The sequence below is a fragment of the Mollisia scopiformis genome, assembly GCF_001500285.1.
Source record: "Mollisia scopiformis unplaced genomic scaffold LY89scaffold_30, whole genome shotgun sequence".
Classification (NCBI taxonomy): domain Eukaryota; kingdom Fungi; phylum Ascomycota; class Leotiomycetes; order Helotiales; family Mollisiaceae; genus Mollisia; species Mollisia scopiformis.
The window spans coordinates 470,702-497,726 of record NW_017263610.1 but is presented as its reverse complement, the minus strand read 5'-3'; the positions used below and the strand labels follow the sequence as shown (position 1 = coordinate 497,726).

The window sequence follows — 27,025 nt, the reverse complement described above, 5'->3', positions numbered from 1 at the left end:
TACAGTATTCCACTACTGCTATTCATTGTCGTGCTTTAGGCTAGTAGTTTTCGATTAGATCAATAAATTCAACTCCATCAGACTGCTAAGCGGCTGCTCGCAACACTACTCAGTCTATTCTCATCTCACGCTCAACATAGCCAACAAGCCAATTACTTCCAAGCTAAGCACTGCTCCCAGACTCACTCCTTGGCTTTTCACCAGCATGTATATCCACATCATCCAAAACCGTCTCGTTCGTCTTCCCAGCCAGCACCCTCACCCTCTTCAACCTCCTCGTCTCATTATCAATCTTATACGTGAATCCCCAAGTCACCAAATTCATCACAATAGCAAGTCCAATCATGCCCATCGCCACTCCAAACGAAGTCGCATAATGAGGAGCATACTTCGAATTGAAGATCTGTGACCCGACCGCGCCCCCAATCTGCCCATAGCTGTTCACGAACGCAATAGCGAAAGCGGACCCAGTGGCTCGCTCTGTGGTTTGCACACGCCAGGGCCACATTACGGTGTACCAAGACGAGGAAACACCCGTTGCGATGATGGTCGCTGCGTAGACGCCGCCGGTGTTGGGGAAGGTGAAGAGGACGGCGTAGCAGGCCATGAGGGTGATGAGGAAAGAGAGGGGGATGAGGGGTTGTGGGACGAGAGCTGCGTCGGAGAGGAGACCGAAGATTATGGTTACGATTACTGATACGACGGCTGAGGGGATATTGAGAAGTTGGCTGCGAGCGATGGATCTGTGGGGAGTCATGTGAGTTGAAGTCACTGCAAGTTGCGAGTGCACTTACGTGAAGCCTAGGTTTGCGATTACGGTGGGTTGGTAGAATGTGAGTCCTGTTGTTCCGATCTGAAAGTTGTCTGTGTCAGCATATTCTCATGTCACGTCGAAGATAGGCTCACAGTGAAGAATGCCCAACAAAGTGTAAACAGCCAGATCTTCTTGTCCTTCAGAACATCAAGGATTTCACGAAATCTGAAGTTGGCTTCAGCAGACCTAGGCGAGTTGCCCGGAAGTCTGGCTTGAATGAAAGCTTTCTCGTTTTCTGAGAGCCAGGAGGCTCCTGATGGGACTGGTCACAAGGTTAGAAGGGAATAGCAGGGTTGAACAGCAGGTCATACAATCCGGCAACGCGAAGAATACTACGATACCGGTTACGACGGTGACGATTCCTTCCGTAAGAAACAACCTAGTGGTCCTTGTCAGCACAGCTGATAGAAAATAGAAGAATGGGCACATACCATTGCCATCCATTCAACCCTCCAGTCGTCACGCCGTTGAACGCAAAAGCGAGAACTCCACCGATAACTGTACTGAAGTATCCAAGTACAGTCACATACAGGATACGTCGAGCAAGTTCGTCGGGACGATACCAGTAGCACATTTGCAAGAGCATACCAGGCCACAATCCAGCTTCGAATAGACCGAGAAAGAAGCGAGCAGTGTATAGCCCCTCCTTATTCTTGACTGCTGCGTGGCAACAGAGGGCTATGCCCCAGGTTACCTAAACTTGTTAATCACTATTTTGGATCTAGGGCTGATACACCTACCATGATTCTAGATTGCCATCTCGAGGGCAAGACCTTCTTCACCAGGAGATTTGAAGGTGCTTCAGCAATGATATACGGAATCTTGTCCAAGTGTAAGCGATCACCCAAACATCCCTTCTCACCGCAATACTCACATAATACAACGTAGTCACAAAGTTGAAATCATTCGACGTCATGCCCAACTGCGTCAAAATATTCCGATCAGTCCCCTTATCCATAATCCTCGCATTGGCCGCATTCGCAGCATCAAGATTCTTCAGCAGATATATAAGCGACATCAAGGGCATGAGATGCCAGTCTATCTTTCTGAACAGCTTCTTTTCTTGCCCGATGCTAAGTAGTGCGCGAGCGCGCATCTGACCGGCGTCGTAGCCGGTGATGGTTTCGTCGGAGCCATCGTCGTCGGATATTACTTTGCCGCGGGTGACGAAGTGGAGGTTGGAATCGGGGTGGTTTGGGGATATGGACAGGGATTGGGTGGTTTCTAGGGCTGTTTTCTCGTTGGTTGTGTTTGGTGATGACTCGATCTTCTCTGAGATATTGGGAGAAGACATGGCGACTGATGTCAAAGAATATAGATCAACAATTACAACAGGAGCACATCGAAATTTAAAGGTCAATTTAGGGAGAGGTACTCTTTATGAAATTCAGAGCACATGCTCTCGGGCATTTTCAGAGGATATCAGCCCGTGGCCATGATAGCAATGCTGCTCTCAACCTCTTTCAGGATAGCTTAATATGCAACGGCTGGCATTAAGTGCCTCTGGGTAGCCTTGGCCGATATTTGGGACACGGAATAGATAAGTAAGTGCTTGCTATCAATCTCAAGGCAAGTCGAAGAGACAAGAGTGGGGTGCAAAATATATACTTCTCCCTTTGATAACGTTGATAACAAGAGCAGCGTATCGGCTTGGAGGAAAACTTAAATTTATGACTCGGATTCGAGAACACTATCATTAAATCCCCAAAGCAAGTGGAGTATGAGCAAACTTTGGCGTCACGCACGCAACTCGCCTATTCACCTCGCCATCGCGAGGCTTCATTGCGAAATATGCTAAACTTGAAGTTTCGACTTGGGATACGTGTGTCAGCCCCACACAACATAAAGTCTAGAGTTCTCACCTGAAGACATTCTCCATTTTCCCTTATCAATTCGCACATGCCAAGCTATGCGGGTGCTGCCGTCAATGTCTCTCCGCAATTCTACACCCCACTTCTTATTTAGATAGCAGCCCGGATAACGGATCGAATAGCCGATCAGGTGCGCAATCTACCTGACATCTTCAAGTCTTCCAAATCTTAGTCTCCATCAATATTCGAAAGATCAATATGAAGAATCTCATAGCTCTTAGTCTGTTATTGGCGCAGTGGGTTGTTTCATCTTCTGCTGCATCGCAACAACCACTTCACGACGCCGCACTCTCTTCAACTTCATCATTACTTGAACTTCACAAGTCCCTCGTAGAAATCCCATCAATCTCAGGATCCGAAAGAAATGTTTCCACCTTTCTTATCAAGTATCTAGAAAGCAAGAACTTCACAGTAAAATCCCAACCGGTTTCCGAAACCCGAGAAAATGTGCTCGCATATATCGGGCCTTCCCCAAAGGCAATGGTCCTTGTAACTTCTCACATCGATACGGTACCACCATTCTGGCCTTATGAAAGGAAAGAAGACGAGATCTGGGGACGAGGTTGATGCGAAGGGGAGTGTCGCTTCACAAATCATAGCCGTGGAGTCACGATTACAATCATCTGAAATCGCAGAAGGCGACGTTGGGCTGTTGTTCGTGGTTGGAGAAGAGAAGGGAGGCGAAGGCATGAAAAAAGTGAACGATCTCAGATTATCATGGGAGAGTGTCATTTTCGGCGAACCAACAGAGTTGAAGCTGGCCAGTGGCCATAAAGGAGGAATGGGGTTTACTATGAAAGCCAAGGGCAAAGCGGGGCATTCTGGATACCCGGAATTGGGAAAGAGTGCAACTCTTATGTTAGTCCGAGCTCTTGCTGCTTTGGATGGGCTGGATTTGCCGTCAAGTGAAAAGTATGGAAATACGACTGTTAACATAGGGAGGATAGAAGGGGGAGTTGCTGAGAATGTGATTACTGAGGATGCGTCTGCGATTGTGTCTATCAAAGTCGCAGCTGGTAGTCCGGCCGAAATCAAGGAGGTAGTTGAAAAGGCCATCTACAAGTCCTGTCCGGACATTGAGCTTGCATTCACACTCGGAACTGGGCCGATTTCAATTGATCATGATATCGATGGTAAGTCTTTTGGACTATCCAATGGGACATTCCGCTGACGAACTCTACAGGGTTTGAGACTGCAGTCATGAACTATGGAACTTATATCTCCAGTCTGAAAGGAAACCACAAGAGATATCTTTATGGCCCTGGAACTATCCTGGTTGCCCACTCAGACCATGAACACCTCAGCATCTCGGACTTAGAGGAAGCAGTGGAAGGGTATAAAACTTTGATTTTGGAGTCACTGAAGACATAAAAAGCTGCTCCCACGAGACTGCCAACGAGATTGGGTATGACCGCCATCCGAGATGGCACATACTTTTCAAGGCTTCTTCCATTAGTGTATAGCAGCAGAACCTGCTTTGCAAGTACAAAAAGCATCAAGCCAAACTCCTGATTTGAGCAAAGTGGCCTCCCTAATCTTGGCACAAAATTGGATCGTGCTTGCAATAAGTTGCAAATTTACCTAAGCTAGCCTCTGAGTAGTATCTACACTTAATCAACGGAGGGCGGACCTGGCAAGCACTATTGCCTCCTGATTCCACCGCCTTCTAACAGTCCAAAACTTAACTTCACAGCCTCTAGCTTGCAAACTCGAAATCCTGCCATGCAACCACCTAAACAACTCCCAATTCACCATAAGTCGTCCCCTGTTATTGCGCCAAGCATTTTGCTCCCACTGCCAGACCGCAACAGCCAGACTGTCCACCAACCACCTCGAATCACTTATCAAAACTGCTTGCGAAATGCAATGACCGGAGTCGAGCATCTCTTCCACACCTTGGAGTGCAGCCACAACTGCATACAGCTGGCTTGTATTTGATGTCTGGTTTCGATAAGCTGGCAATCTCGCGGCGATGATGCGGAATGAGTTCTTCGCGAAGAACACGCTGAATGATGCTCTTGCACGTGTCTCATCTTGTGATTGACATATTCCGCTGATGGCAAGCACGATAGAATAGGGATCGTATCTGAGTCTTCGGATTTCGAGTGGCAGGTCGTGGGAGATCTGGTTGCCATAGGTTGCAACGTGGAAGAGGCGTCGTATTCGCTCATACAGGGCTCTCATGCGCTCGTTTGAGAAACTATTCTGATTCCACAAGTCAGTCATCCTTGAAAAGGAGGCTTGTCTAGCTGGCTTTAGAACTCGTGAAGCGGCCTAGAAGTGCGTCTCTCGCGCAATGCTAAGTTTTCGTTATTGCATGCTGAGAATAGGTTAGTATGAATCAGAGCAAACTGCCAATAAGTACACCTTACCTTGTCACATCTCTATTACCCCAGCATATATTTTTGAAAAGAATCTGCTAACATTCATGGAATAATGCGTACAAATCCGAATAGAAACCTCGCTTTGATTGCTACAAGCGTACCGCGTACACATAGAATATTCTTAACCCCACTGAGAATCCCTTAGACAGCAGAAGATTCAAGAACAAAGTATTGGATTTTTCGATTGATGTAATAGAGAATTTGCATTGTAGAGCGAATTTTGACTATTCATGACGATGGGAGTGGAGTTCCAGTGCCTTGAATTGCCCACACACATGACGCACTTCACCTAAACACCCTCTTGTCAACAGAAGAGACTCCCCACCATATCTGTATGCAGTATATTACTTTAAGAGTGGCAAAGAGTTCGGAAGTTTTTCAATATTCTGCGTCATTGTTCGCTTCTTTAGCGAGCCCTTTTCACTTTCGGCATGAGCCTTACATAATACATTCTATGAAAGACCCTTTGGAGATTCTGGAGCTTTAGCAATGTCTTTGTAGTATCCGCATAGAGCAAAGAAGCTTCTTGCAAAGCTTGCAACCATCTTTGTGCAAACTGTGCTTGGATAATGCATGCCTTTCATTCTTATTGATGGCAGATGGATATTAATATAGCTACTAGCCAAAGTGAGTAGGCAATCCAGAGAGATTCAGTTGAGAATTTCCATCAACAAACTCAACTACAAGCATGAGCCAAATCGAATCCGAAAAAGATCGTCGTTGCTACAACCGTGCGAAGCTAGGCGATCCTATGGTCTCCTATATCTACAATGCGAGTGAGCATGTACGACGACTGACATACGATCCATTGTCTATCGTCGTCTACATCAGCAGCGTCAAATCGAACTTCGATGCTGGTATAGACGTTACAAACTGGGCTGTATTCTTCGATGGCAGCTCTAGGTACAACGACCGAGGAAGACTACCTCTCCAATACACAGACAGCTATGGTGCTGCTCGCTTATTCGCTGTTAAAAAGGCTCTGTTGGAGCTCGGACGTATGTTAGATGAGCATCTTCTTCTACTTAGACGAATTGTCATCTGCGCAGAATCTCTTCACGTGGTGGACGGGATCACTAATCTGATCTTCAACTGGGAGTTGAATGGATGGAGAGACTCGATGGGTAAGCCAGTGGATAATGCAGCGTTATGGGAGGAAGTCCATCAGCAAGTGGCCGAATTCCAGAGACGGGGTGTAGAAGTCGATTTTCGGCGGATAGAACCTCAACACGATAGACCTGCATTTGAGTTGGCCAGGGGAGCTGGCGATGATGAGTCGGAAGGGGGCAAACTTGAAGTATGATTGTGAAGAAGATTTTGAGATACTCTATGTGAATCAATTGAGCTCTGCTTTCCATGTGTAGACTACATTTAGGTGCGCTTCCTCTTTGAGTTTAGCCTACTCACTTCGGGGATGGCGTCACTTGCCGAGCCCCTTACCGCCCCTTTACCCACCTAGAGCTCGGTTAGGAAATCTGGTCCGGGTCGAGGCGAGCCGTTTGCAAGGAAGACGCGGAGCAACGCTCCTACCCTAGAACATCAAATTTTTATTCCCCCCTAGACTTGCAGAAACAATTGCAACCCACGACTTGATCAAACAGATTCTGTATCTATAAGGGTGATGTGTGGATCCATACGCGATCAATACAGTTACTGTACTCCGTACATGCAGAGGATACGAGTCCCATGCAGATAAGATCCAGATCTCATCTCTCCTGCAGTCCCTCGTGGCAGAGGTACCGTACCGCAACTCCGGCAGTTACCCACTTCCCGGGGATTGGACTCTTAGACGCGGAGGAAAACAACAACCTCAAGGATGCTTCCATGGAAAAGTCAAAATATCGGCTTCCAAGCCCGCAAAGGAAGCTGTCACAGGATGCATGACTTTCAAATTTCTGCATTGGGTAATGGATATGCCATCAGTGAGGAGCAAGTCATTTTCCTACAGTATGAGTTAGGACCTCGGCGTTAGGATTTCGGTCAGGAGGGGCAGCTCGAGGGAAGGACCTTGAAGCATCTCCATAAAGGAAGGGATTGTACCTCTCGAGCTTTTCGTGCCTTCTCATTCTCAACTTAAACGTCGTCTTAAGGACCCGCGCCATCATGGTCCTCTCTCGTTCTTTGAACTGCCTCGCGGTTCTGACTGTCATTACCTCTGTTCTTGCCACACCTGCGTTTGTACTCTTTTCATCATTTATTGGAGGAGGCTCTAACAGCATCACAGTTCATACGAGAAGCGAGATGTCGATATCACAGTCCTCGAAGACTACGACTACATCGTTGTAGGATCAGGGGCTGGCGGAGGACCACTTGCCGCTAGACTAGCAATCTACGGTCAAAAGGTCCTCCTGCTCGAAGCCGGTGATGATGAAGGCACTACTCCTTACGAGTCGATCCCCGCACTCTATCCCGCTGCGAGCGAATATGCGCCAATGTCTTGGGACTTCTTCTCCCGACACTATCCCAACGATACCCGAGAGGGACTGAACTTGAAGGCCACATACGAAACTCCAGAAGGGACGACATACATCGGGTTGGATCCTCCAGCAGGTTCTACTTTGAAGGGTATCTGGTATCCACGAGCAGCAACCCTGGGTGGATGCGCTACCCACAATGCCATGATCACAATGTATCCGTTTGAAGAAGATTGGTCCCTCATCCAGAACCTCACTGGAGATGCTTCCTGGGCCCCCGAAAATATGGTACAATACTGGCAACGCATCGAACGAAACGAGTACCTCCTCAACACAACGAACGCCACAGCTCTCGGTCATGGATTCGACGGTTGGCTAGGCACATCTGAAATGCCTCTCAGTCTTGTAGAGGCCGATCCACAAATGCTAGCTATGCTCAATGCGACTAATACTGTCATCAATGGGCCACCAGTGTCTGATCTCAGTGACGAGAGCCAATTGGAGTCAATCTTTCCTCTCGACATGAACACTCTCTATCCTGATCGGGATGCAACTCAATCTCTCTACCGCTTACCAGCAGCAGTGTCTGATGGCGTACGAAGCAGCCCGCGCAACTTTCTTCTTGCAACTGCTAATGCGACATTTGCAGATGGAACCAGAATGTACCACTTGGACATTCGTACTCATGCCCTCGTAACAAAGATCCGATTCAGCGAATTTACATCTGGTGATGAGCCAAGGGCAATTGGAGTTGATTTTCTCGACGGAGAGAGCCTTTACTCAGCAGACCCACGCTCAGGCAACTCTACTGGTACTCCCGGTGCTGTCAATGCAACCAAAGAGGTCATCATCTCGGCAGGCACATTCAACACGCCTCAGCTTCTCAAGCTGAGCGGTGTTGGTCCTCGTGACGAACTTGAGAGCTTCAACATTTCTGTGGTTGCCGACCTCCCAGGAGTGGGCGCAAATCTGTTGGACCACTACGAGATCAGTACAGTTGTAGAGTTCAACACAAGCTTCGCCCTTCTAGAGGATTGCACCTGGCTCTCTACAGCTGACGACCCATGTTACATCCAATACACCACCAATGCCACCGACAGAGGACCATATGCTACGACGCTTGTTCCCGCGGCCGCTCTCCTGAAATCCTCCATTGCAGCTGGCAGGCGAGATACATTCGTTTTTGGCGGACCTTTCAACTTCCGCGGATACTTCCAGGGTTATGCCGAGCTCGCGGTCGCTGATACCTTCCATTGGACTTGGTCTATCCTCAAAGCGCACGAGAACGACTTTGCCGGTACCGTGACGCTCAAGTCTACCAACCCCCTCGATACACCTAACATCGACTTCAACTTCTTCGATGCGGGCACCACGGCCGGTGGAGCAGATGAGCTGGATATTCGACCACTCGTTGAAGCCATCCAATGGACCCGCGATATCTACGGTAACCTATCATCCACCTACCAAGATTTCGTCGAGGATCAACCTGGTGCAAGTGTCACAAGCACAGACGAGATCAAGGACTACATCAAGAACCAAGCATGGGGTCATCATGCCATGGGTACCGCGCGCATGAAAAACTCCAGCGATCCGACGGCGGTTGTTGACTCGCACTTCCGAGTTTGGGGGATCCAGGGGTTGAGGATTGTTGATGCTTCGATCTTTCCTCAGATGCCGGGCTTCTTCCCGATTACTTCGGTGTATATGATTGGGGAGAAGGCAGCGGATGTTATTGTGGCGGATAATGCGTGATGTGTGATGCGTGATGGGGGTTCCTTTTCAGCCCCTGGAACCGTTCTCTGAATTTTCCTTTACATATAGAGGCAATTGAGGGTCAGAAGTTTGGTGAATGGTTTTTCAATGATGAGATTACGTGCAATGTCGTTATTGTTACATGAATGAAAGGCACCAGCCATGATTATATGGCTAGTTATAGTACGATACACAATTAGGATTAAATGAGACACCCTTTTGAGAGTCGCGCAATAAAGTCTGATGAAGATCATGTACTCTCGATGTGACGGATTCTAAGGTGAGACACCTTTGGGGCTGAATGAATTAAGTACGGCTTACCCTTAGTATAAAAGGGTATTTATAAGGATTTGTCTGCCAATTCGTAAAAAAGCGAGATTTGTCTGGGGAAAATAATGAAAGGGATAATCTGTTTGGTACCTTAGTCCTATTACCTTGCTGTTATCCACCTCACTACTCTTTACTTCATTGCTGTCCACTTCACTGCTAGCATAGCATTGCATGCCTATAGTACTACTTATCTTGATGGCGGGAAGAGGAAGAGGGGTGATGGATGAGGGTTGGGGTTATAAGTTCAATGTTGCGTAACTTGTGTTGATGAAGACTTTTGTGATGATTGTACAAAGGAGCATTGTTTTGGATCTCGGATCCGCGTATTTGTATCATCTGCTTATCTACTGCATAGGTCGTCATTCACAGGTCAATTCCTGAATGTCAGTCGCATTTTTTTGTCTGGAATTTCTACTCGAGAAGATCCTTGTTGATTGTTGGTACTTTTGCTAGCCTGAAATGTTGCAATCTGATTGCCAGTCAATACCAGATGAAGCCTTCGGTCCATCTTATCATTTCCTCCTTACATTTGTTCAACACAAACCATGGCAGATGCTAGGCACGCATTCGGTCTTCCTCAAGAAAATCATTCGTTATTATCAGGCTGAAAGAATATCGGGTCTCCCAGTGTTTGGCTGCCAGGAGTAGTTGCCATCAGATGGAGAGTTGATAGGAAAGAGAACGCGCCACTTCCAAAACCAAAAGGCGCAAGTCCTACCCCAAGGCTGAGAGCTACAGGGGCACACGGAGGGAAAGCTGTCGCCGCAATTGCACAACCGAACGCACCGAGACCACCGCCGTAAAAACCAATTGCACCAGTTTTGACAGAAAGAGGGATTTTATCCTCCAGGACTACAATATATCGTAAAGTCATCCCATCAGGTATTGTTGGGATAAAGAACCACACAAATTTAAAGCCCCGATGTTGCTGCCCTGTAATGACCAGCGGGAACAAGGTATCGTGGAAGACAATTTTTTGTTCAATAACAACTGGCTGAAATGCGGGGCACAAGAGATGAAACACTGCGTCTCGGCCATAAGTCGTCGTGTTCGCCAGCGTCGTCCGATCAACGCTCATTCGCAGACAGAGTGTGGGAAGGTCAGTGTGGTATCCTCCAAAATTTGGACCGAGAGGAGTACTCAGATTTTGCTCTTCAAATCTAGGATACCAATCCGGATCGGGGTTCCACACGTAAAAGAAATGGTGCTCCTCAGGATCGGAGAAAGCTGCCATCTCATCCTGTACGAAACGATGCACATGCCACCCAAAATCACCTTCACCCCACCCCTGTATCTTCTCAACATTCCCTAGAGTAAGCTCAGATCGAATCCCCTCGAGTGCTGAACCTACTCTATTTATGGCATTTTTGAGATCCAAGATTGCAAGCCCAATAGCGATGAGTGCCGTTGATTGAAACACACTGACGAATGCGGGGGTTGAGTTGAACGCATTCTGCACAACCCGAATTTCCTTGGACTCGATCAATTTCAAGAGTTCCGGAATGGCTTTATTAATGGCCTCATATACTTTGCGTTGCTCTTCAAAGGTCTGCCTCGCATTGTGGTCTGTAAATACGCCCGAGATTGTTTGCGCCAACCCAACATAGTTCTTTGATACCGCTTTGAGCAAGGCTTCTGGGCCATACTTCTTCAACAATACAAATGCTTCCATTTTTGATAGGCTGTTGATTGTGGTTGTATGCTCCATATTAGGAATGTACTGATAGTTCGCGCAAGGAGAGTGTTGTTCCGATCGCAGTACCTGTTGTTGGCGTGAGGGGGGGCGCGCGTTTGGAGGAATAACACTATCCAACGTGGTGGCTGATATCGTTGAGTTGCGTTTATATGTCGTCGTCGAAGTGAGTTCTGGTGTATGTGGGTTTGTTAGCGCATAAAAGATAGAAGGAGTAGCAATCGGAGATGATTGAAACTTACAGTATCTGTAATTTTACATGACAAACAATCAGCAGGTCGTCCACCGCTTCTTATCAAGCGTCCGAAGCCACGAGGCTGCCTCTTCGTTCCAACCAACAATGGCCTCATGCAGGCCAGCTGGTCACATTCTCCTGTCGACGAATTGAAACGACATAGCCCCGGTTGTAGCCGAAGTGCTGCGCCGATCGGGTTGGGATGTAGACCGAGAGTCATGTCGGTCAAGTACTGTATCAGGCTTTTTCACTGGTGCACTGTTGGTTTGGTAATTCATTGAAATAGTACATGTATGCCTATTGGTCAACTGAAGTCCATTCTCTTGCACTTGCGATTGAGAAAGGCGTTGAAAGGGATGGAGTCATGTGACGCATAAGTGTCAACTTGCGTGACGGAAGAGCATGAAGAGAGTTGGATAAAACCTACATACAGTCTTTACTATTCAGTTTGTTTGAGAAGAAAAGAACCTCATAAATCATCGTAGATAGGTATATTAAAGGTAAATTATATTGCAAACAACTCAAAAGTTAGAAGGTGAGAGGAGCAATAATAAATCTCGAGAAGTTCAGCACTCTGCCACTTCAAATTCCCGTAGATATCTGTCTGCCACCTCTCCCGACCTCGGCTTTTGACAGACTTCGAGTGACAAAGCCTTTATATTAGCCGCATTCCATTGGGACTTGGCTGCTTCTAGTACTTTGTCAACCTTCGAACTTCCTGATAATTGCGAGGTTGACTTCTGTGATGTTGCCGGGTCCATATCGAGAGTCGTTGCTTGATGTGATTATTTAGTCGTTCTCTTCCACGGTGTTATTTCTCTTCGTCCAAAGGGTGAAATGGTGCGAGTATGTTCGACGAGAAGTGATTTGACGTCGGTGATTCATGCTGACTCCAGAGACGGCGTCAGGCTACAACATGATGACAAGAAACCCCTAACCCGATATACTCTAGTGCAGACTGAAAGTAAAAGTCGCTAGCTCTAATCATACTAATGGCACGAGCAGCGTCTTGGCAATGTGGGGCTTGAATAAATCTAAGAGTGTATAGCGCGGACACTGATTTCGCAAGTGACTGTAAAACATGATCCTTCTTTGCAGAGAGCAATATCACACACAGAGCAACCATAAACACTAACTTTCCTGTACCTCAGAGCCCTACTGTTCCCTGATACCTCGCCTAGTGCGGTGCGGTGCTGCTTTTTGGTCCGATCCTGCTTACACACTGCACAATCTCCCCGCCTTCCCCTATGAATTAACCTATAAGCTTCGATAGGAAGCTCCTGTATAAGTTTCTCTTTAATATTGCTAGAAGACCTCCTTCTTTTCCGTTTAACTAATCTCCCAATCTTAAAAGTCCTGTTAATAATAGCCTAATAAAAAGCCTTATGATTAGTGTATTTAAGGTGCTTTAGAACAAGAGAATAAAAACTCAATTAGTAGGCGTTGAAAAATGCTGTTTCGAGTAGCTAGGTGATAAGTGAGTAATGTCCTCCCGTACGGTGAAGTCTTTGTATGGAATATTCTGCCTTTAATTGATTACCCTAATCGACTAAATTCATTTTATTATTGTACTTATCGTCGAATATTGGGACGGGTAAGAGCTTCCTAAGCTCATTCCCAAAGAACTTTTTTGCTGTCTTGGTAAATATTAAGATTTCAAAAGGTCGCTTCCTTAGTTTATCTACCAATTCCAGCTGTTTAGCAATAGTAGTCATGAAAAGCACTAAACATTGTCCTTCCAAGCAATAAATAAAAAATTTTCGTCCGAAAATAGTTCGTGGTAAAAAGTTCCCCATGGTATCTCATTTTTCTTCTTATCCAGCTGATACTAGGTCTAAATATGCACGTGCCGACAACACTTATGCCCATATTCCTCAAATAAATTAATAATTTGACATTAGTGAAGAGTGAAAGAGAATGAGTAAAAGAAAAGGAGTGAGGGGGTGGGGGGGTGAGGGGGAGTGAGTAGACTTTGAGAAATTTAAGGGGAAGCGTTCCAGCCTCATTTAAAGTTTTCAGCGTCAGTGAAATATTTGTTTGCTTTTCTTTTTTTACTTTCACTCCTGCTTTATTCTAGTTAGTATCAAAGCAGACAAATCCTCTACTCTTTGGCATTAAGGGCTAGCCGTATAAGCGCACTTACTCATCTTTGCGGTTCGCGAGGCTGGGACAACCGACGCCAAAAAGAGCAACCAAGACCGCTGACTTCGGCGGTCAACGCATCCAAGCATCGCGATCAGTTGTAAGCCTTGTTAAGGTGCGTCTCCCATGTTGGACTCAGCCCATATTTGGAAAGCACGCCTACTGTGACGGCCTCTAGTGAATGCTGTGCCGATGGAATGCTTTTACCAACTGAAACCTACCTAATCTGGGATCAAATAGTGAGGCGAGAACTCGGGTGGGTTTAGTGTGGAACTTACTGGCGGTGCGGGCCGCATTCCAATATGCAGCTGAGTTGACGTGCAGCTCTATTGATAGGATTCGATTTTTGGGGGGCTTATCAGCACACAAGGCTGCGTCAGTGACCAAGAAGAGATATGGTGGTTGTCGATCCTTAGAACAAAACTTTTTACTGGGTGTATTCCGTCTACTGATACTTAGTTGCACGAAATATCTTATTAACGTGTAATAAGTTGCTAACAGAATGTTATTATTGATCCCTTAATCGATGACCTGGGCTGATTTAGGAGGCTCAAAAGATGGGGTAGAAAGGGGAGGGGGGAACGGATGTGGGAAATGTGGTGTAGCGCGTGCTGTTTTCATTGGAGTCGATAGAGAAGCGGCTGGACAATCCTTGTTTCGACCCCTCGCTCTCGGCCCCATCTGCATTGCGATGAGTTTTGGTCTCGTCGATCCTTAGTGAAGCTTATCTATCGAAAAGCAAATATGTCGTTGGACAATTCATGAAGCATATTGGAGTATAGGGCTGCAAGGCTCTACCAAAGTGAGATTTCAAGCTGCGACTTTCATACCCATTCTAATCTGCGTTACCAGAGAGTCCATGTATCATGAGTTCGGCATTCTTTACGGAATCAACTGCAGCGAATGGAGTCCACCTAGTATCTTGGACAAATTGGTCATATGGATCAATACGTGGAGCTACATTGACAATCTCCCGTCGAGATGGTGGTCTTCTGATTGCGTTCTTGGCGCTGTTCGTGACAGTCACTGGAGGCGCTACATTCAGAACTGTCTCTTATGGTTTGCATCAACTCCTGTCCTCGAATATTCAACAAGATGGACTCTATCACCAGCGCCAAGCAATATTGCGCAATTCTGGGATGGGTCTACGCGGGGTGTGGAAGCTGATATGCATGCAATTTGCTTGGAGGGGAAAGGCAAAAAGTATTGCCATCCGAGTAATACCATTGTTAACACAGGGTCTCCTGAATATCGGGGCATTCTATGTTGCTAGTGTATTCTCGTCGCAGATATCGACTTCCACCGGCAGCGAAGTGCTCTTGTCCAGTCCACAATGTGGCTACATCAATCCTGGTCTTGACGATTCGTTTACAGATCAATTCAGTGGTCTTCTTCCGTACTATGTTCAGCTTGCCGTTGCAAGTACGGATTATGCACAGCAATGCTACCAGATAAATGTAACAGCACAGGATTGTTCTACCTTTAGCAAACATAGTCTGCCATATCACAAGTCAACTGGAGTGGCCTGCCCCTTTAACCAATCAATTTGCTTACAAGCAAGCGATGCCATTCAATTCGACACCGGTCCGCTGGATAGCCATGTTGATTTGGGAATCAATGCTCCCCAGGAGGATCGCTTCACGTATCGTTCAGTGCTCACTTGTTCTCCTCTCAAGACACAAGGATACACAAGTCTGCAGAACGGGTCCGACGGATCTGTAGAGAGCCAGGTCATGAATTACTACTATGGCACTTCAGGCACCGAGGATTTGAGTGTACCGAATCCATACACCTACTTCTATCCAAATTATCTCGATCTGAATATCACAACACAATCTCAAAACACTCAAGATTACACCGTGAATTGAGTACACTTACTGTTGATCTTCAATGTCTTGCTAATAGACATTACAGAATCGTGACCTACTACCTCGACTCGTTGAACAATTCTGGTTTTGACCCCATCCCCGAGCTGCAAAGAGATGATGCCGATACGACACTCTTTTTCTCTCCACCAACGACATTGCATACCTAGCCCCGGTCGATGACCCATTGTATTCAGCACACACTGAAGCTGCAACAACCTTGAGCGCTCCCGGAAATACCGACCCAGCGTCTTTTTATTATCGAGATCAACCAGTGGGAGCCCTTGGCTGCACTCAGCAATTCCAATTCTGCAATCCTAATCTAAGTGACGGAACTGGCTGCACTCCTCTGCTGGGTTTCTACTCAAACTTTGCCAATCCGAACGTCACGAACGGTCTTTGGAAGACAGCAGCACAGGACACCTCTTTCACATATTTCACTTCGGTGATTGGGGTGTTTGGATTTGCCTCAACGAACATTGATGATGTGGTTGCTAGTCTCGGCATCTCTGCTTTGCTCGCGAGAAACTCGCTAGGGGTAGGAATACAAGGTCCTTTACCAAACAATCAGTGGGAGCTTGAAGTGGAGCATTGGATGCAAGCTTCTCTATCCTTGCTTCAGAGAACGCTGTTGGAGCAAGCAGCAGGCCCCTTCACCGAAGACGTTTATCCGTGGCTCGCGAAACCGCAGGATGCTCAAGATCAAGCACAGTGTCGCAGACAGGTCAGTTTCTTCTTCCGCCATTCCACAGGCCTCACTAAATCATTTGTTGCAGATGATAAGAAGTACAGACTATACATCCTTCAGCATTCTCGGCTTGACGCTACTTTTCGCACTTGGCGGCATCATCATAATTTTGTCGCTTATCCTCGAGCCACTTGTCAACTGTATACAAGGCCGCCGAGGCATAAATCTCTACAAGCGCATGGAATGGGCCACAAACGAAACACTTCAGTTGCAACGTTTAGCACACGAAGAGATCGGGTTTGGAAATTGGACTGAAACGACTAGTACTGTTCCTGTCACCAAGATCGGCGACCTTCTGGCCATCATGGATGTCTCCGATCAAGATCACCCGAGATTAGGAAGACCAATATTACCTGAAGCTGAGACTGAGAAAGAGTCCAAAGCTACGGCTGTACATGATGAGGGGGTCAAAGTTACACCAGCCATCACTGCAGCAAGTCATGGTAAGGCAGAGCGTACTGAGGGGACAACTGCAATTGAGCATCATGAAGAGGATCAAATGGCATCAGCTGCTACTGTAGTGGGTCCTGACACGCTTGAAGGCACCCATTCCACTGCCGCTTCTCATGATCATAAGATCGGCAGCATACCTGTCACGATCCATGACCAAGGAAGCGCTATGAAGCCGAGAAATGCAGAAGAACAGACTTCAACGAACTCTGGGTCTATTCTAGAAGAAGAGGCTACTCAAAACTAAAGCTTTCTGACGAAGGATACTTGAATGATTCTCCAACATCACAACCAATCGCTACTCATGCAGCGTGGCAACTTCTTCGGCTGCATTCTGTTTGTACGATTGGTACTGCTTTGACAGATTGGCGGGACTATAAAGGATGGACTATTTGAGATAATTCGGGATTTGAGGTATTTAGTAGAGCGTTTTGATTTGATGTTTTGCTTGATCTCAAAAGGACAGGGGAAAGGTCGTTGAGGGTAAGCTTCCCGAGTAAGTTAGCGTGTGTATTTTGCTGAGGTATATCTAACACGCAAAACGAATAGAATTTCTCTCGTAACTCATTGTCGCAATTAATCATAAATCAACTGAGATGAAACGCCCGACATAATCAAATCCAAAATCAAGTCATTGCATCCAATCCTTTTGCCAACGAAATAGCAAACAGTTCCAAAACACAGGTCGTAAAATCATTATCCAAACCTAAAACAAAAAGAACAGCTAATCTGGAGCCCTAGCAACGTGTACCTAGCTAAGAAAGGTTCCATCAAATTCAGCGACGTGTCTTCTGTCAGGATTGACTGTACCAGAAAGCTACTCTGGCACGGTTGGTTTCTTCTCCGGCTCATTATCCGGAACTGTGGCCCTGGCCCACATTTGGTTCCAGAACTTGTTCTTCCAAGAAGCCACCTCGGCAGCGTCCTCGATCCAAGCGCCATGCTCCTCATTGTAGCAAGGATAGGCATTGTCGCTGCCCACATACAGCAATCTGTCGTCGACGCAGACAATCTTGCAGTGATTGTAATAGTACGTGTTGTTACCGAGTGCTCGTCTCACTTCGAAGTTTTCGTCCACGACCTTGTCGATCAGGTTCTCGGGCACTGGATCAACGTGGGTGAAGACATCTGCTGCGGCGGCGAGATTGGAGAAGAGACCCGAGAGGGGGCCCGCCACGCCGTTCAGGTAGGCCATGCCTCGCATGACGGCCTTGAGCTTTCGTCTTAGATCCCCGATGGAGGCGCCGTCCTCCCAGTCAGGGCGCTTTCCACCCTCGTTTTTGGTGCGATGGGTCGCCAACACAATCGTGATCTTGGCCGCTCCGGTCTTGGTGTTTCTGGTCCTGGCCAAGGCGTAGCCGAACGCAATCAGGAGATCTGGTACAGTCAGGTCTATTCTTAAGCACCGAGCAGTGGAAATATGGTCCTACCGAATGGCCAGAGGTACCCGTCCCATATATTGGGCTCTGTCAGATGCATGTAATCATTGAGCAACTTCTTGGAATCGTCCCCACCGTATGGTGGGCAAGCGATCCGTTGTTGGCACAGAATGACGCTCTCCTTGGCGTTAGCGATGGCGCAAACCCGAGCAAACCGGCTTGCCCACGCGTTCGGATTCACGTTGAGACTGTGATAAGGGCTGAAGCTGCCCTTTGTGGTCGAAACCGCAGCGGGGCGGCTGGGGGAAGAAAACCACGAAGAAAAAGTGTTAGCGATTTCTGAAGCCACGTCCTTGATGTAGACGCCGACACCACGCTTATAGTTCTTCGCCGCTTCGGTCAGGTGCCGGAGCGCTTCACCGTCCTCAGTCATGATGGCATACATAAGGATCACCATGGTTCCCTGGACTTGCGGTCCTTCAGTCCCGAAATTCAAATACACGCCGTTCAAGAGAACGTCACGTAGTCCGTCGATGATGCCAACGGGATACTCCACATCCTTCATCTTGCCATGCCAGTCACCAATTCGTGAGACCGTCAAGACCTTCTTGTTGCCGTACGGGACGTTGGTGGAGAAAGCTGGCGAGAGGGGCGCTTCCTCTTCCGTCCACTTGGGAGGCTCACCCAGGTTAGCACACCTATAAAATGACTGGCTGTCTGACTTCGGTATCTTATTGAGGTAGCTGATAGTCCAAATTAGCAGCCGAAGAATGTGGAGAGCTCGGAAACAACTGACTTCCAGAAGTAATTCGACCACTGATGCGCGGAGATAGCAGCCTCGCCCGTCACCTTTGCTTGTTGGTCAACGATATCGTGTACTGGGCCCGTGTACTCATTCCAGTAGTTACCGCCACCTGTCATCATAGTCTTACCATTGACGGCAAGAATCTTGCCGTGATTCCAACTGATGTGTTGCTGGAGATACTTGGATTTGAGGAGAGTGGCGACATAAGCTTTTGGATCGAAGTTCTTGGTAATATTGAGGAGCTTATCCGCTTGGGGAAGACCGGTCACGAGCTCATTCAATTCTTTGACAAGTTTCGCAACGTCGTCGAGTCGGTCGTTCAACCACTGCTCGGTGGGAGCGTACGCCCTATGATCTATGGTCAGTCTGTTACGGACTTTGCTAACTACGAAAGTCGACTTACTCTCCGCCTGAAGTCGTTGCCAAAATCGGGCGATAGTAGCCCACCCACAGAGTTGCGTTCTTGTTGTGCTGGAGGCGCGACTTCCCCTCGTTCCAAAAGATATCCTCAAACATCTTTCTCCAGGCCGAATTCTCATACCCCCAGGTTTCAGGGGCATTATCACTCCAGTCGCCGCACACAATGCGAATGACAGGCTTCATTTCCGGATCGATTTTGTCAACCGCGTTGAGCAAGGCGGTCGCAACGCTCTCGTCACCGCCCTCCGTGAAGAAGTCGGTCGCAGGGTTCAAGGTGGCCAGATCAATGAAGCAGGTTTTCCCCTTTGGGTCTTCGCCGGCGGCCAAGACCTGCTTGAATGCATTTTGCAACGGGTTCGGGAAAGAGGTTTCAACGTCGTCCTCCGACGTGCCGGGGACTTTTGCGAGTTCCGGCCATTCACCGAAGGAGAGGAAGACGGTGAAATCGGTGGAGCCCGTGACACCGAAAGAGTTGTTCTCCGTCTTCTCAAAAGACCAATGCTTCAGTTGGGTGTCTTTGTCGAAAGTGCTGTCAATCTGCTCCAAGCGCCTAGCGAGGTCGTCGATGGATGTCATGGCGGTGCTCTGTAGGCTCCAGCAGAGCACAAAAAGTGAGCATGAGCAGATTGAATGGCTCAAGGCCTTCCAACAGTTCTTATGGTCTCGCATTGTGCCGCAGCGAGCTGCCACATGCCCGTGATGGTTGAGTCGGCTCGGCCTGGCCAGCACCGGATGTGATGCAAAACTGAAGAGTGCAGGTATGCCGTTTCATCGAACCTAAGGGATGCACATATTGGCGGAAGTAGCATGCGACCATGGACGCAACTTCCTGTTTATGGCCAGGTGCAGAACCTGCTACGAGCCATGGACGGGATTCTCCATTTGCTATGCATGACTTCAGATACCGAGTCCTCACAAAACCTTCTAAAAGGTAAACAAGGCTACTAGCATGAGAAATCTAGAACTTGAAAGGCGCTCGAGACTCATGATGTGGCCAACAGTATCCTCCAGTGAGCTTAGAGCTTCAATGCCAGCTGACGAACGGACGGGATTGCAATATAGCGGAGGATAGCTATGCTGCAGTGAGGCTTCTCATGGCTGACTGAGAATACTCAACAGCGACTGCAGAGCTTCGATGCCAACTGACTGAAGGGGGGGTTCCAGAATAGCTGAGGATGGCTATCCCGAAGTGAGGCTTTTTATGGCTGAATGACAACAGGATCACTGGATCAGAGCGGGAAGAATAGCTCACAACTTGCTTGGGCTACATGTGCGCCGGATGGTTGAGCCGTACCGACATGCAGTTGCGGGAGGCGGGAGGCACAAGAAGCTGCATTCCCTGGCAGCTTGCTCTGTCTAGACCGATCTAACGGGATAGGGCTGAAGTACAGTCGTGGTCCGCGAATGGATATATGTAAAATTATATAAGCGAAACCGCATGATGTGCCGTACGAACTCACTCTGAGGACTCGCAATTGGGGGAATGAAGTATGGCGGTTCAGCTTCAGCAGATCTCTTCCCATATCTCTGTCGACCTACACCAATGACAACCATGGGCTCTAGCTACCCCGCACTATGGCTTATCTTCCAGTGGCGAGCTTCGAGGCGGAGCAGGCTCCGGTTATTGCATTTCTGTTGACCTCTGCGGGATCTGGAAAGCAAAGGGAGCGAATGCTCTCAACCCAACGACATCGCAGCCACTCCGCCCTGTTTGGGGATTGCGGCACATCATGCATATTCGCTTGAAACCACATCCCATTCGCTGCTTAAGGACTGTGTAACATACCATCACAAGCAATAGCTACTCATGCAGCCAGGTGACTTCTTTAGCTGCATTCTGTTTGTTCGATCCGAAATGCTCTGACGGTTTGGTGGGAGCGCGAAAGATGGACAATTTGACATGTTATAGTGACTTGAGGTATTTGGCAGAGCCTTCTGATATTTTGCTTAATTTCTCTCTTTTGCTTTAATCTTGATCTTAAAGAAAGTCATAAATAAGAAACTGATTAGCAAGGTACACTTGTACTAAGAGCTAGCCGTATTCGGGAATATGTTTCTCTGACGAGACTTTGAAAGATGGACAACATAATATAAAGGATTTTTTTGCGGCATCTTGCAGACACATGCTGCGAAATTGGAATGGAAAAGCGATCTGAGTGAAGGGAAAGGAGGCAGTATGCAATCTCATTGCTTTCGTGCAAACCAAAGATCGCATCCTCGAAGAAGGATTCCAACACTGTGTCCCCTCCATCTAAAGAAAGCTTAAGCGGGGTAAATATTACAAAAGCAAGGGGGAAATCAACAAACTAAGTCTACTCTCTCTTGAATTTCAGAATCTCGGTATCAGCTCGATCCTTGAACTTGGCCATAGCATAAAAAAGATAAACATTGTTATTGATCTTAAAAAGATAAGGGAGAGACCTGTAAGCTTCCCGAGTGGGTTAGCGTGCGTATTTTGCCGAGGTATATCTAAGATCTTACCTAGGTAATGTGCAGAACGCAGAACTTCTCTTGTAACTCATTGACGCAATTGACAAATCATCTGAGATGAAACGCAAATCGAAATTGTGATCAATTTGTCAGATTCTCTGCTCCCAATTCCGTACCTCAAATTTTGCCAACCCCGCAATCATGGAAGCAGACAAAACGCACTTCAACTCCATCCCCTGGTGCGCCGACCTCCTCTCCAACCCCAACCTCATCATCGAACCCATGGAATCCCGCAACCTGAAGCCCAGCACCGAAGATGCCTTCTTCGCCGAAACCCTCCAAACCAAATCCACCCTCTCATCCGGTCTCATATTCTACACCCGACCTTCTTCCTCGGACCGCATCCATAAACTTAATGCGCTCATGACTTTAGGATATGCCGTTAACGGGTATCCGAAGATTGCTCATGGGGGACTGGTTGCGACGATTATGGATGAGAGTATGGGGTTATTGTTGCATGAGAATAAAGTTAGGGGCGCGTTGGATGGGGTGGGGAATACGGTGACGGCGTATTTGAATGTTTCTTATGTGAAGGCTGTGCCGACGCCGTCGACGGTGCTGATTACGGCTGAGTTGAAGGAGGTTGTGGGGCGGAAGTACTTTGTTCACGCGACAGTCAAGGATCCTGGAGGAGAGGTTTTGACGAGGGCTGAGGCGCTGTTTATTGGGGTTAAAAAACCGGATGAAAAATTGTGAGTTTGATGGTCCTTGATAGTAAATGGGAGCAGTGAGATCATTGAGTTTGTTTGTGGGATATCAATCTGGGACATCTAGAGGGGAAGGGTCTTTGAGACATAGAAGCGGGTTCATGGTGTATAGATAGCAGACAATTCTTGAGAAGGGCCAGAGACATTGGAGTTGGAATGGGAATCACATGGCAAGTTTTAGCATTGGATTCAGCTGAGTGACATCAATGGATTGGAAACATGGAATTATGTCGCCCTGCTCCTGCTTTTTCTTAGAATATTCCAAATTAGGTTGCGATCCGATCCGTTCAGGGGATGGACACTAGACCTCTGGGGATGCGACCACCGAAACTTTCGACGACCGCCTACTAAAACACGGCGGACGAGTTATAGCTTGACGTATTCTTCAAATCATGACAAAAGCCGCAGTGAAGCATATTGATATATGAACGCAGTATGTGGAAAATGATAATTGATTACTTCATATTCCTCCGCCCCTAAAAACATGTTTCATATCAATCTGCATCACTGTGTACGTACGTGCCCATCGAAAATGACATCCTGTCTAAATACGCGCCTCCAGCTAAATGCATCATCACGCACGCATGCATCGAGAACCAATTTGATCAACACAGAAGTAGAAGAGAAAGGAATGCAAGGTTACACGAGCCCGAGCGCGAACGGTGAGGCTGTCAGTAAAAGAAATGGAAGGAAGAATTAATCGAAGTAGAAATTTGTAAACATACCGGGAGCAGAGCATGACAGCCAATCTGGTTAGCAAGCGGCACTATAGCAGTAAAGTCCGTAATCTGCCATCCTCTCGGCGCATATGTGCCAAGATAAATCATTCCTATCTCATCGTCAACTTGATCCTCTGCGCTTCTTATCATTCAAGCAGTCACTCACCTCCAATGATTGGGATGATAACCAGATACATGTACTTGAAATCCTTGAATATCTTGTCCAGTCCAACTCTGAATCCACTAGCTTCAACCTCCTTCGCAGTAGCAGTCCACTCCATGTTTATGCTGAAGAAGTGACAGAGGATCGCGGTTGTGAGATGGAGAGATATGCCGCCGAAGAAGAGGACGAACATCGGTGTCCATTTCGCGGTTTCGACGACGGACCAGAAGAAGACTTTCTGGCCGAGGCGGTGGCGGAGCATGGCGAATGCGAGGGGTGACTATGCAAAGAAAAGTGTCAAAGATTTTGTTTGGAAGAGGGACGCAGGGACAATGGGAAGTGAAGAACGTATTGTGGGAGCATACCAGCACATTGAAGATCACTGCCATGCCTACAAAGATCTTCCACGATGTGAGATAGAACTGATCGAGACTGTCGTCGAACCATCCAACCATGGCGTAGTTAGCGAGAGCAAGAGGGACAGCGCATGCAATGGCGTAGTCTAGAATTCATTTCGTCAGTACTACAGTCTTAGGACGGAAGAAGAAAGAGGCCCTCACAGGTTCCAATGTATGCGAGGATGGTGATTTTGGAAGTCATCTTGATGTTGCTGAACAGGAATCTCCAAAATAGGCGCGTGAAGGGTCCCTTCCACCATTTATAGAGCGGGTTGAAAACCAGTTCGTTGCACCCGTAAGCGTATCTGAGAGCCACAGTTTAGCATCAAGCATGATTATTAGGTGGGGTAAATATACTTTTCCCATCGGGCCAGCTCGTCGTAGACAGTGAGAGAAACACCTTCCTTGAATCCTCCTTCGTGGTAGGTTGCTAATCTGACAATGAACCCGTTCATCTGGAGTCTGAGTGACATATCGAAGTCCTCGGAAACTGGGTCATATTAGCTCGAGCGTGCTATCGGTATGCTGAATCCAAGCGTACCATGATCTGATGCAAAGTTAGCTGAGACTGTTCATCAGATCCAGTTCGAACTTACCATCAGACCAGAAAATTGTTTTCTCTTCTCTTTGATAGGACACACTTTGAATTGCTTTCCAGCGCAGGAAGGCGTTGTGACCGACAAACTGTCGTCCAATTAGTTCATGCTCCCTCGACGGAGTGAAAGGCCTACAGGAGCACAATCTCCATTTCCGACAGCAAATTGAATCGAGACGTAGATAAGATTCGTGAAATAGGTGACTATCTGTGATCAGCACAGCCACTAAGGACTACGAGGACTACGTACTGCCGTTTTCAAAAACGTTGTGCGCGACCTGCATGACTCCAGAGGCATGCTGTAGGATTGCAACTTCTGGGCTTTCATGCATTTCTAAAGCACCAAGGATCAAGCAGTCTTCGGGCTGAGATCAGTTAGCATTACTTAGGGATGATCCCGGTCGGAGACGTACCACTCGAGTGTCGCTGTCAATGATCAGGATAATATCTCCGATTCGGACATTGCCGCCAGCTATTGTGCGTCCCTCGTCCTGATCTATGCACGTTTGTAAAGCTTTTTGGTACAGAGTGTTCTCTTCCTCAACAGTCAATTCCTCGTCAGTTCGATCAGTCTCGTTGCAAAGAACTGATATCAGTCGAAGCAGTTCATCCTCTACTCTGATGGAGAAATCGAGGCAGTAATTCATATTTGAGGCCTTCTTGAATTGACCTCGTCGGATAAAGCCTTCTCGGTTTTCAGGATGGGTCTTGCTTCGCTGCCACCACTTCTTTTTCTTGTATGTGTGTGCAGGTCGAGAACAATATCCAATGCCGTGCATCTCATAGTATGCCTTGCGTGCTCTAAGACAGGGTTAGCGACCAAGGTCTCCATAATCGGATCCGAACTTACTCGGCAAGGTCGGGTGCGATGACTTGCATACCATCCTCATTGACATAAATGGATGCGGATCCGCCTTGTGCCTCATAGTGCTTGATAGCTTTTAACAAGCTCTCTACGCTTGGCATGATGACACTAAAGCAACGTGTCAGCTGAGTTCTGAAGATTTGGAAAGGTTTGATCCTTTACCCTTTCAGACCTTCCTTATATACTGGCATCTGAATAGTAATATGTGGTAGTTCCAAATCCGGGTAGCGCGCTCTCTTCGGAGGTTTTGCTGTGCAAAGTTAGCGAGGAACAGGAGGCCTTCAAAGCATCGCATACCAGAGTAAAATCTCGAATTGCCGCGGACGTAAGTCAATGGGCCAAACAATTGAAACAATGAGCCAGCGATCACTACCATAAAGAACTGAATGATATTTAGTTCCACTTTTTGGGTGGTGTGTAGCATTTTTGAACGTACCAATGAGAAGACTGCGAAGATCGGCACAACCGCAACCTGATTCGAAACTTGTCAGCAACCTGCTTTCTATCTGAAAAGATTTATAAGGAGCCATACCAACGCAAATCTGATCATCCCCGAATCCCATCGGAATTCTTCGATGAGCTTTCGAAAATTAGCAATTTCATCAAAATTCTGCATTTTCCATATTTACCTTTGCAATACAAAGCATCTCGACGAATACGACAAGGGTCATTGCCACACCAACCACGACTGCATGAAGAAGCAGAAATGGGCGGTCTGGCGGAGTAGCGCCATCTTTCTCGACATCGAAGTGAGCATCTGTGTTCTCTTCACGGTAAATGGCAGCTTGGATGATACCCATCTTTTCCGACAGTTCCGGATCAGAACTAAGTGCGGAATTGCCACCCGGTGTTTGTGCTACTGGCGGCGAGTAAGAATGGTAAGGTGAAGTTGCAGTCATCGTTCCGATGTGTGAGCCCCAGATCTGACGAGTTTCCAGTTAGGTTATAGACATTCTGCGGAGTGGTTCAAAATACGTACAATACCAACCAAGATGCCCTCGATATCTGCGCCATGTGTCAAGATTCCCTCCACAGAATCGTTCCAGACCAACACCATTCTCTCTTCTCGCAGTATGCAGACGTATGATTTCCTGGTAACGACGGATTTCCCAGAGGCTAGATGTCGAATCGATTGGACAATGTTGATCTTGAGCCCTCTAGGTGCCACTGATAGCTCTGTCTGAAAGGGACCAACCTGATCAAGCAGTGCAGAGGTTATCTCGGATGACATGGTAAATACACATTTGCAATTGAGAGTTTGCAGCACATTGTAAATATCATGGTCTGCGGTGGGAGGCTCGGTCGAATAGTTCCCGTCTGGATTTCGAACAGCAACGCCAATCCACGAGGACTCGTCGACTAGTCCATCCTCGTCTTCTGGAGGCTGAAGCCATTTCGCTGAAGCACACCGGCGGTAGAGATACTTGGCAACCTATTTTTCAGTCGAAAAGTCAGTATATTTGGATTCTTACAACCATTGATAAGTTCTCAATGCTGGTGGTTGAGGTTGTCCAAAAATGCTGGGACATTGGGGTTTTTGCTGTCAAACATTCTTCGAGCTGCAAAACTTGATAACATACCAACAGATGCCTGTCACGACTCCCAGTTGATCCTGTGCTAACAACGCTTCCCGGTCGTTCCATCATGGGTGGACGAACCAGGCCCATACCAGACATTTCGGCCCCGGACATCGAAGATGGAGGATCAGTGGCCATAGTCTCTCAATCAATCAAAGAGAAACAGTCTTCAATTGCAGTTCTTAGACTTTCACAGCTCCACGAGGATC

General features: G+C 47.4%; 10 protein-coding genes across 10 annotated transcripts; 5 read left to right on the top strand and 5 right to left on the bottom strand.

Moving 5' to 3' along the window:
* Window positions 1–37: 37 nt before the first annotated feature.
* Window positions 38–2,201, bottom strand: LY89DRAFT_628942 (pantothenate transporter). The gene is made up of 7 exons (XM_018211192.1): window positions 1,689–2,201; window positions 1,555–1,635; window positions 1,246–1,508; window positions 1,126–1,193; window positions 907–1,076; window positions 795–853; window positions 38–743 (listed from the first exon to the last, which is right to left on the bottom strand). Exons 1-7 carry the CDS (start codon window positions 2,106–2,108, stop codon window positions 164–166), a joined length of 1,641 nt encoding a protein of 546 aa, XP_018063444.1. The 5' UTR covers window positions 2,109–2,201; the 3' UTR covers window positions 38–163.
* Window positions 2,202–2,883: 682 nt separating this feature from the next.
* Window positions 2,884–4,189, top strand: LY89DRAFT_711337 (Zn-dependent exopeptidase; the record flags this gene model as incomplete). Its single annotated transcript, XM_018217895.1, has 3 exons — window positions 2,884–3,247; window positions 3,285–3,818; window positions 3,869–4,189. 3 exons carry the CDS (start codon window positions 2,884–2,886, stop codon window positions 4,054–4,056), a joined length of 1,086 nt encoding a protein of 361 aa, XP_018063443.1. The 3' UTR covers window positions 4,057–4,189.
* A 110-nt stretch (window positions 4,190–4,299) lies between these two features.
* Window positions 4,300–4,869, bottom strand: LY89DRAFT_658167 (uncharacterized protein; the record flags this gene model as incomplete). Its single annotated transcript, XM_018212462.1, has 1 exon — window positions 4,300–4,869. The coding sequence occupies one exon, from the start codon at window positions 4,867–4,869 to the stop codon at window positions 4,300–4,302; it is 570 nt and encodes a 189-aa protein (XP_018063442.1).
* Window positions 4,870–5,655: 786 nt separating this feature from the next.
* LY89DRAFT_763672 (uncharacterized protein) lies at window positions 5,656–6,372 on the top strand (the record flags this gene model as incomplete). The annotated part of the gene is made up of 2 exons (XM_018221603.1): window positions 5,656–6,067; window positions 6,119–6,372. Exons 1-2 carry the CDS (start codon window positions 5,758–5,760, stop codon window positions 6,370–6,372), a joined length of 564 nt encoding a protein of 187 aa, XP_018063441.1. The 5' UTR covers window positions 5,656–5,757.
* Window positions 6,373–7,063: 691 nt separating this feature from the next.
* On the top strand, window positions 7,064–9,265 carry LY89DRAFT_319832 (putative GMC oxidoreductase). Its single transcript, XM_018206702.1, has 2 exons — window positions 7,064–7,243; window positions 7,294–9,265. The coding sequence occupies exons 1-2, from the start codon at window positions 7,173–7,175 to the stop codon at window positions 9,233–9,235; spliced, it is 2,013 nt and encodes a 670-aa protein (XP_018063440.1). The 5' UTR covers window positions 7,064–7,172; the 3' UTR covers window positions 9,236–9,265.
* An 886-nt stretch (window positions 9,266–10,151) lies between these two features.
* On the bottom strand, window positions 10,152–11,731 carry LY89DRAFT_788490 (uncharacterized protein; the record flags this gene model as incomplete). The annotated part of the gene is made up of 2 exons (XM_018223174.1): window positions 11,501–11,731; window positions 10,152–11,438 (listed from the first exon to the last, which is right to left on the bottom strand). The coding sequence occupies exons 1-2, from the start codon at window positions 11,711–11,713 to the stop codon at window positions 10,152–10,154; spliced, it is 1,500 nt and encodes a 499-aa protein (XP_018063439.1). The 5' UTR covers window positions 11,714–11,731.
* Window positions 11,732–14,430: 2,699 nt separating this feature from the next.
* Window positions 14,431–17,165, top strand: LY89DRAFT_788489 (uncharacterized protein). The gene is made up of 5 exons (XM_018223173.1): window positions 14,431–14,437; window positions 14,488–15,494; window positions 15,550–15,587; window positions 15,726–16,224; window positions 16,277–17,165. Exons 2-5 carry the CDS (start codon window positions 14,502–14,504, stop codon window positions 16,943–16,945), a joined length of 2,199 nt encoding a protein of 732 aa, XP_018063438.1. The 5' UTR covers window positions 14,431–14,437; window positions 14,488–14,501; the 3' UTR covers window positions 16,946–17,165.
* A 350-nt stretch (window positions 17,166–17,515) lies between these two features.
* On the bottom strand, window positions 17,516–19,878 carry LY89DRAFT_676452 (uncharacterized protein; the record flags this gene model as incomplete). Its single annotated transcript, XM_018213583.1, has 4 exons — window positions 17,516–18,075; window positions 18,129–18,820; window positions 18,874–19,230; window positions 19,286–19,878. The coding sequence occupies 4 exons, from the start codon at window positions 19,876–19,878 to the stop codon at window positions 17,516–17,518; spliced, it is 2,202 nt and encodes a 733-aa protein (XP_018063437.1).
* A 1,935-nt stretch (window positions 19,879–21,813) lies between these two features.
* Window positions 21,814–22,721, top strand: LY89DRAFT_690623 (uncharacterized protein). Its single transcript, XM_018216134.1, has one exon. The coding sequence runs from the start codon at window positions 21,934–21,936 to the stop codon at window positions 22,486–22,488; it is 555 nt and encodes a 184-aa protein (XP_018063436.1). The 5' UTR covers window positions 21,814–21,933; the 3' UTR covers window positions 22,489–22,721.
* A 449-nt stretch (window positions 22,722–23,170) lies between these two features.
* Window positions 23,171–26,882, bottom strand: LY89DRAFT_598683 (uncharacterized protein; the record flags this gene model as incomplete). The annotated part of the gene is made up of 17 exons (XM_018210053.1): window positions 23,171–23,328; window positions 23,385–23,661; window positions 23,747–23,883; window positions 23,942–24,084; window positions 24,137–24,269; window positions 24,376–24,463; window positions 24,511–24,578; window positions 24,625–24,739; window positions 24,788–25,175; window positions 25,225–25,347; window positions 25,402–25,489; window positions 25,537–25,621; window positions 25,688–25,711; window positions 25,772–25,819; window positions 25,869–26,162; window positions 26,219–26,671; window positions 26,820–26,882. The coding sequence occupies 17 exons, from the start codon at window positions 26,880–26,882 to the stop codon at window positions 23,171–23,173; spliced, it is 2,685 nt and encodes an 894-aa protein (XP_018063435.1).
* Window positions 26,883–27,025: the final 143 nt, after the last annotated feature.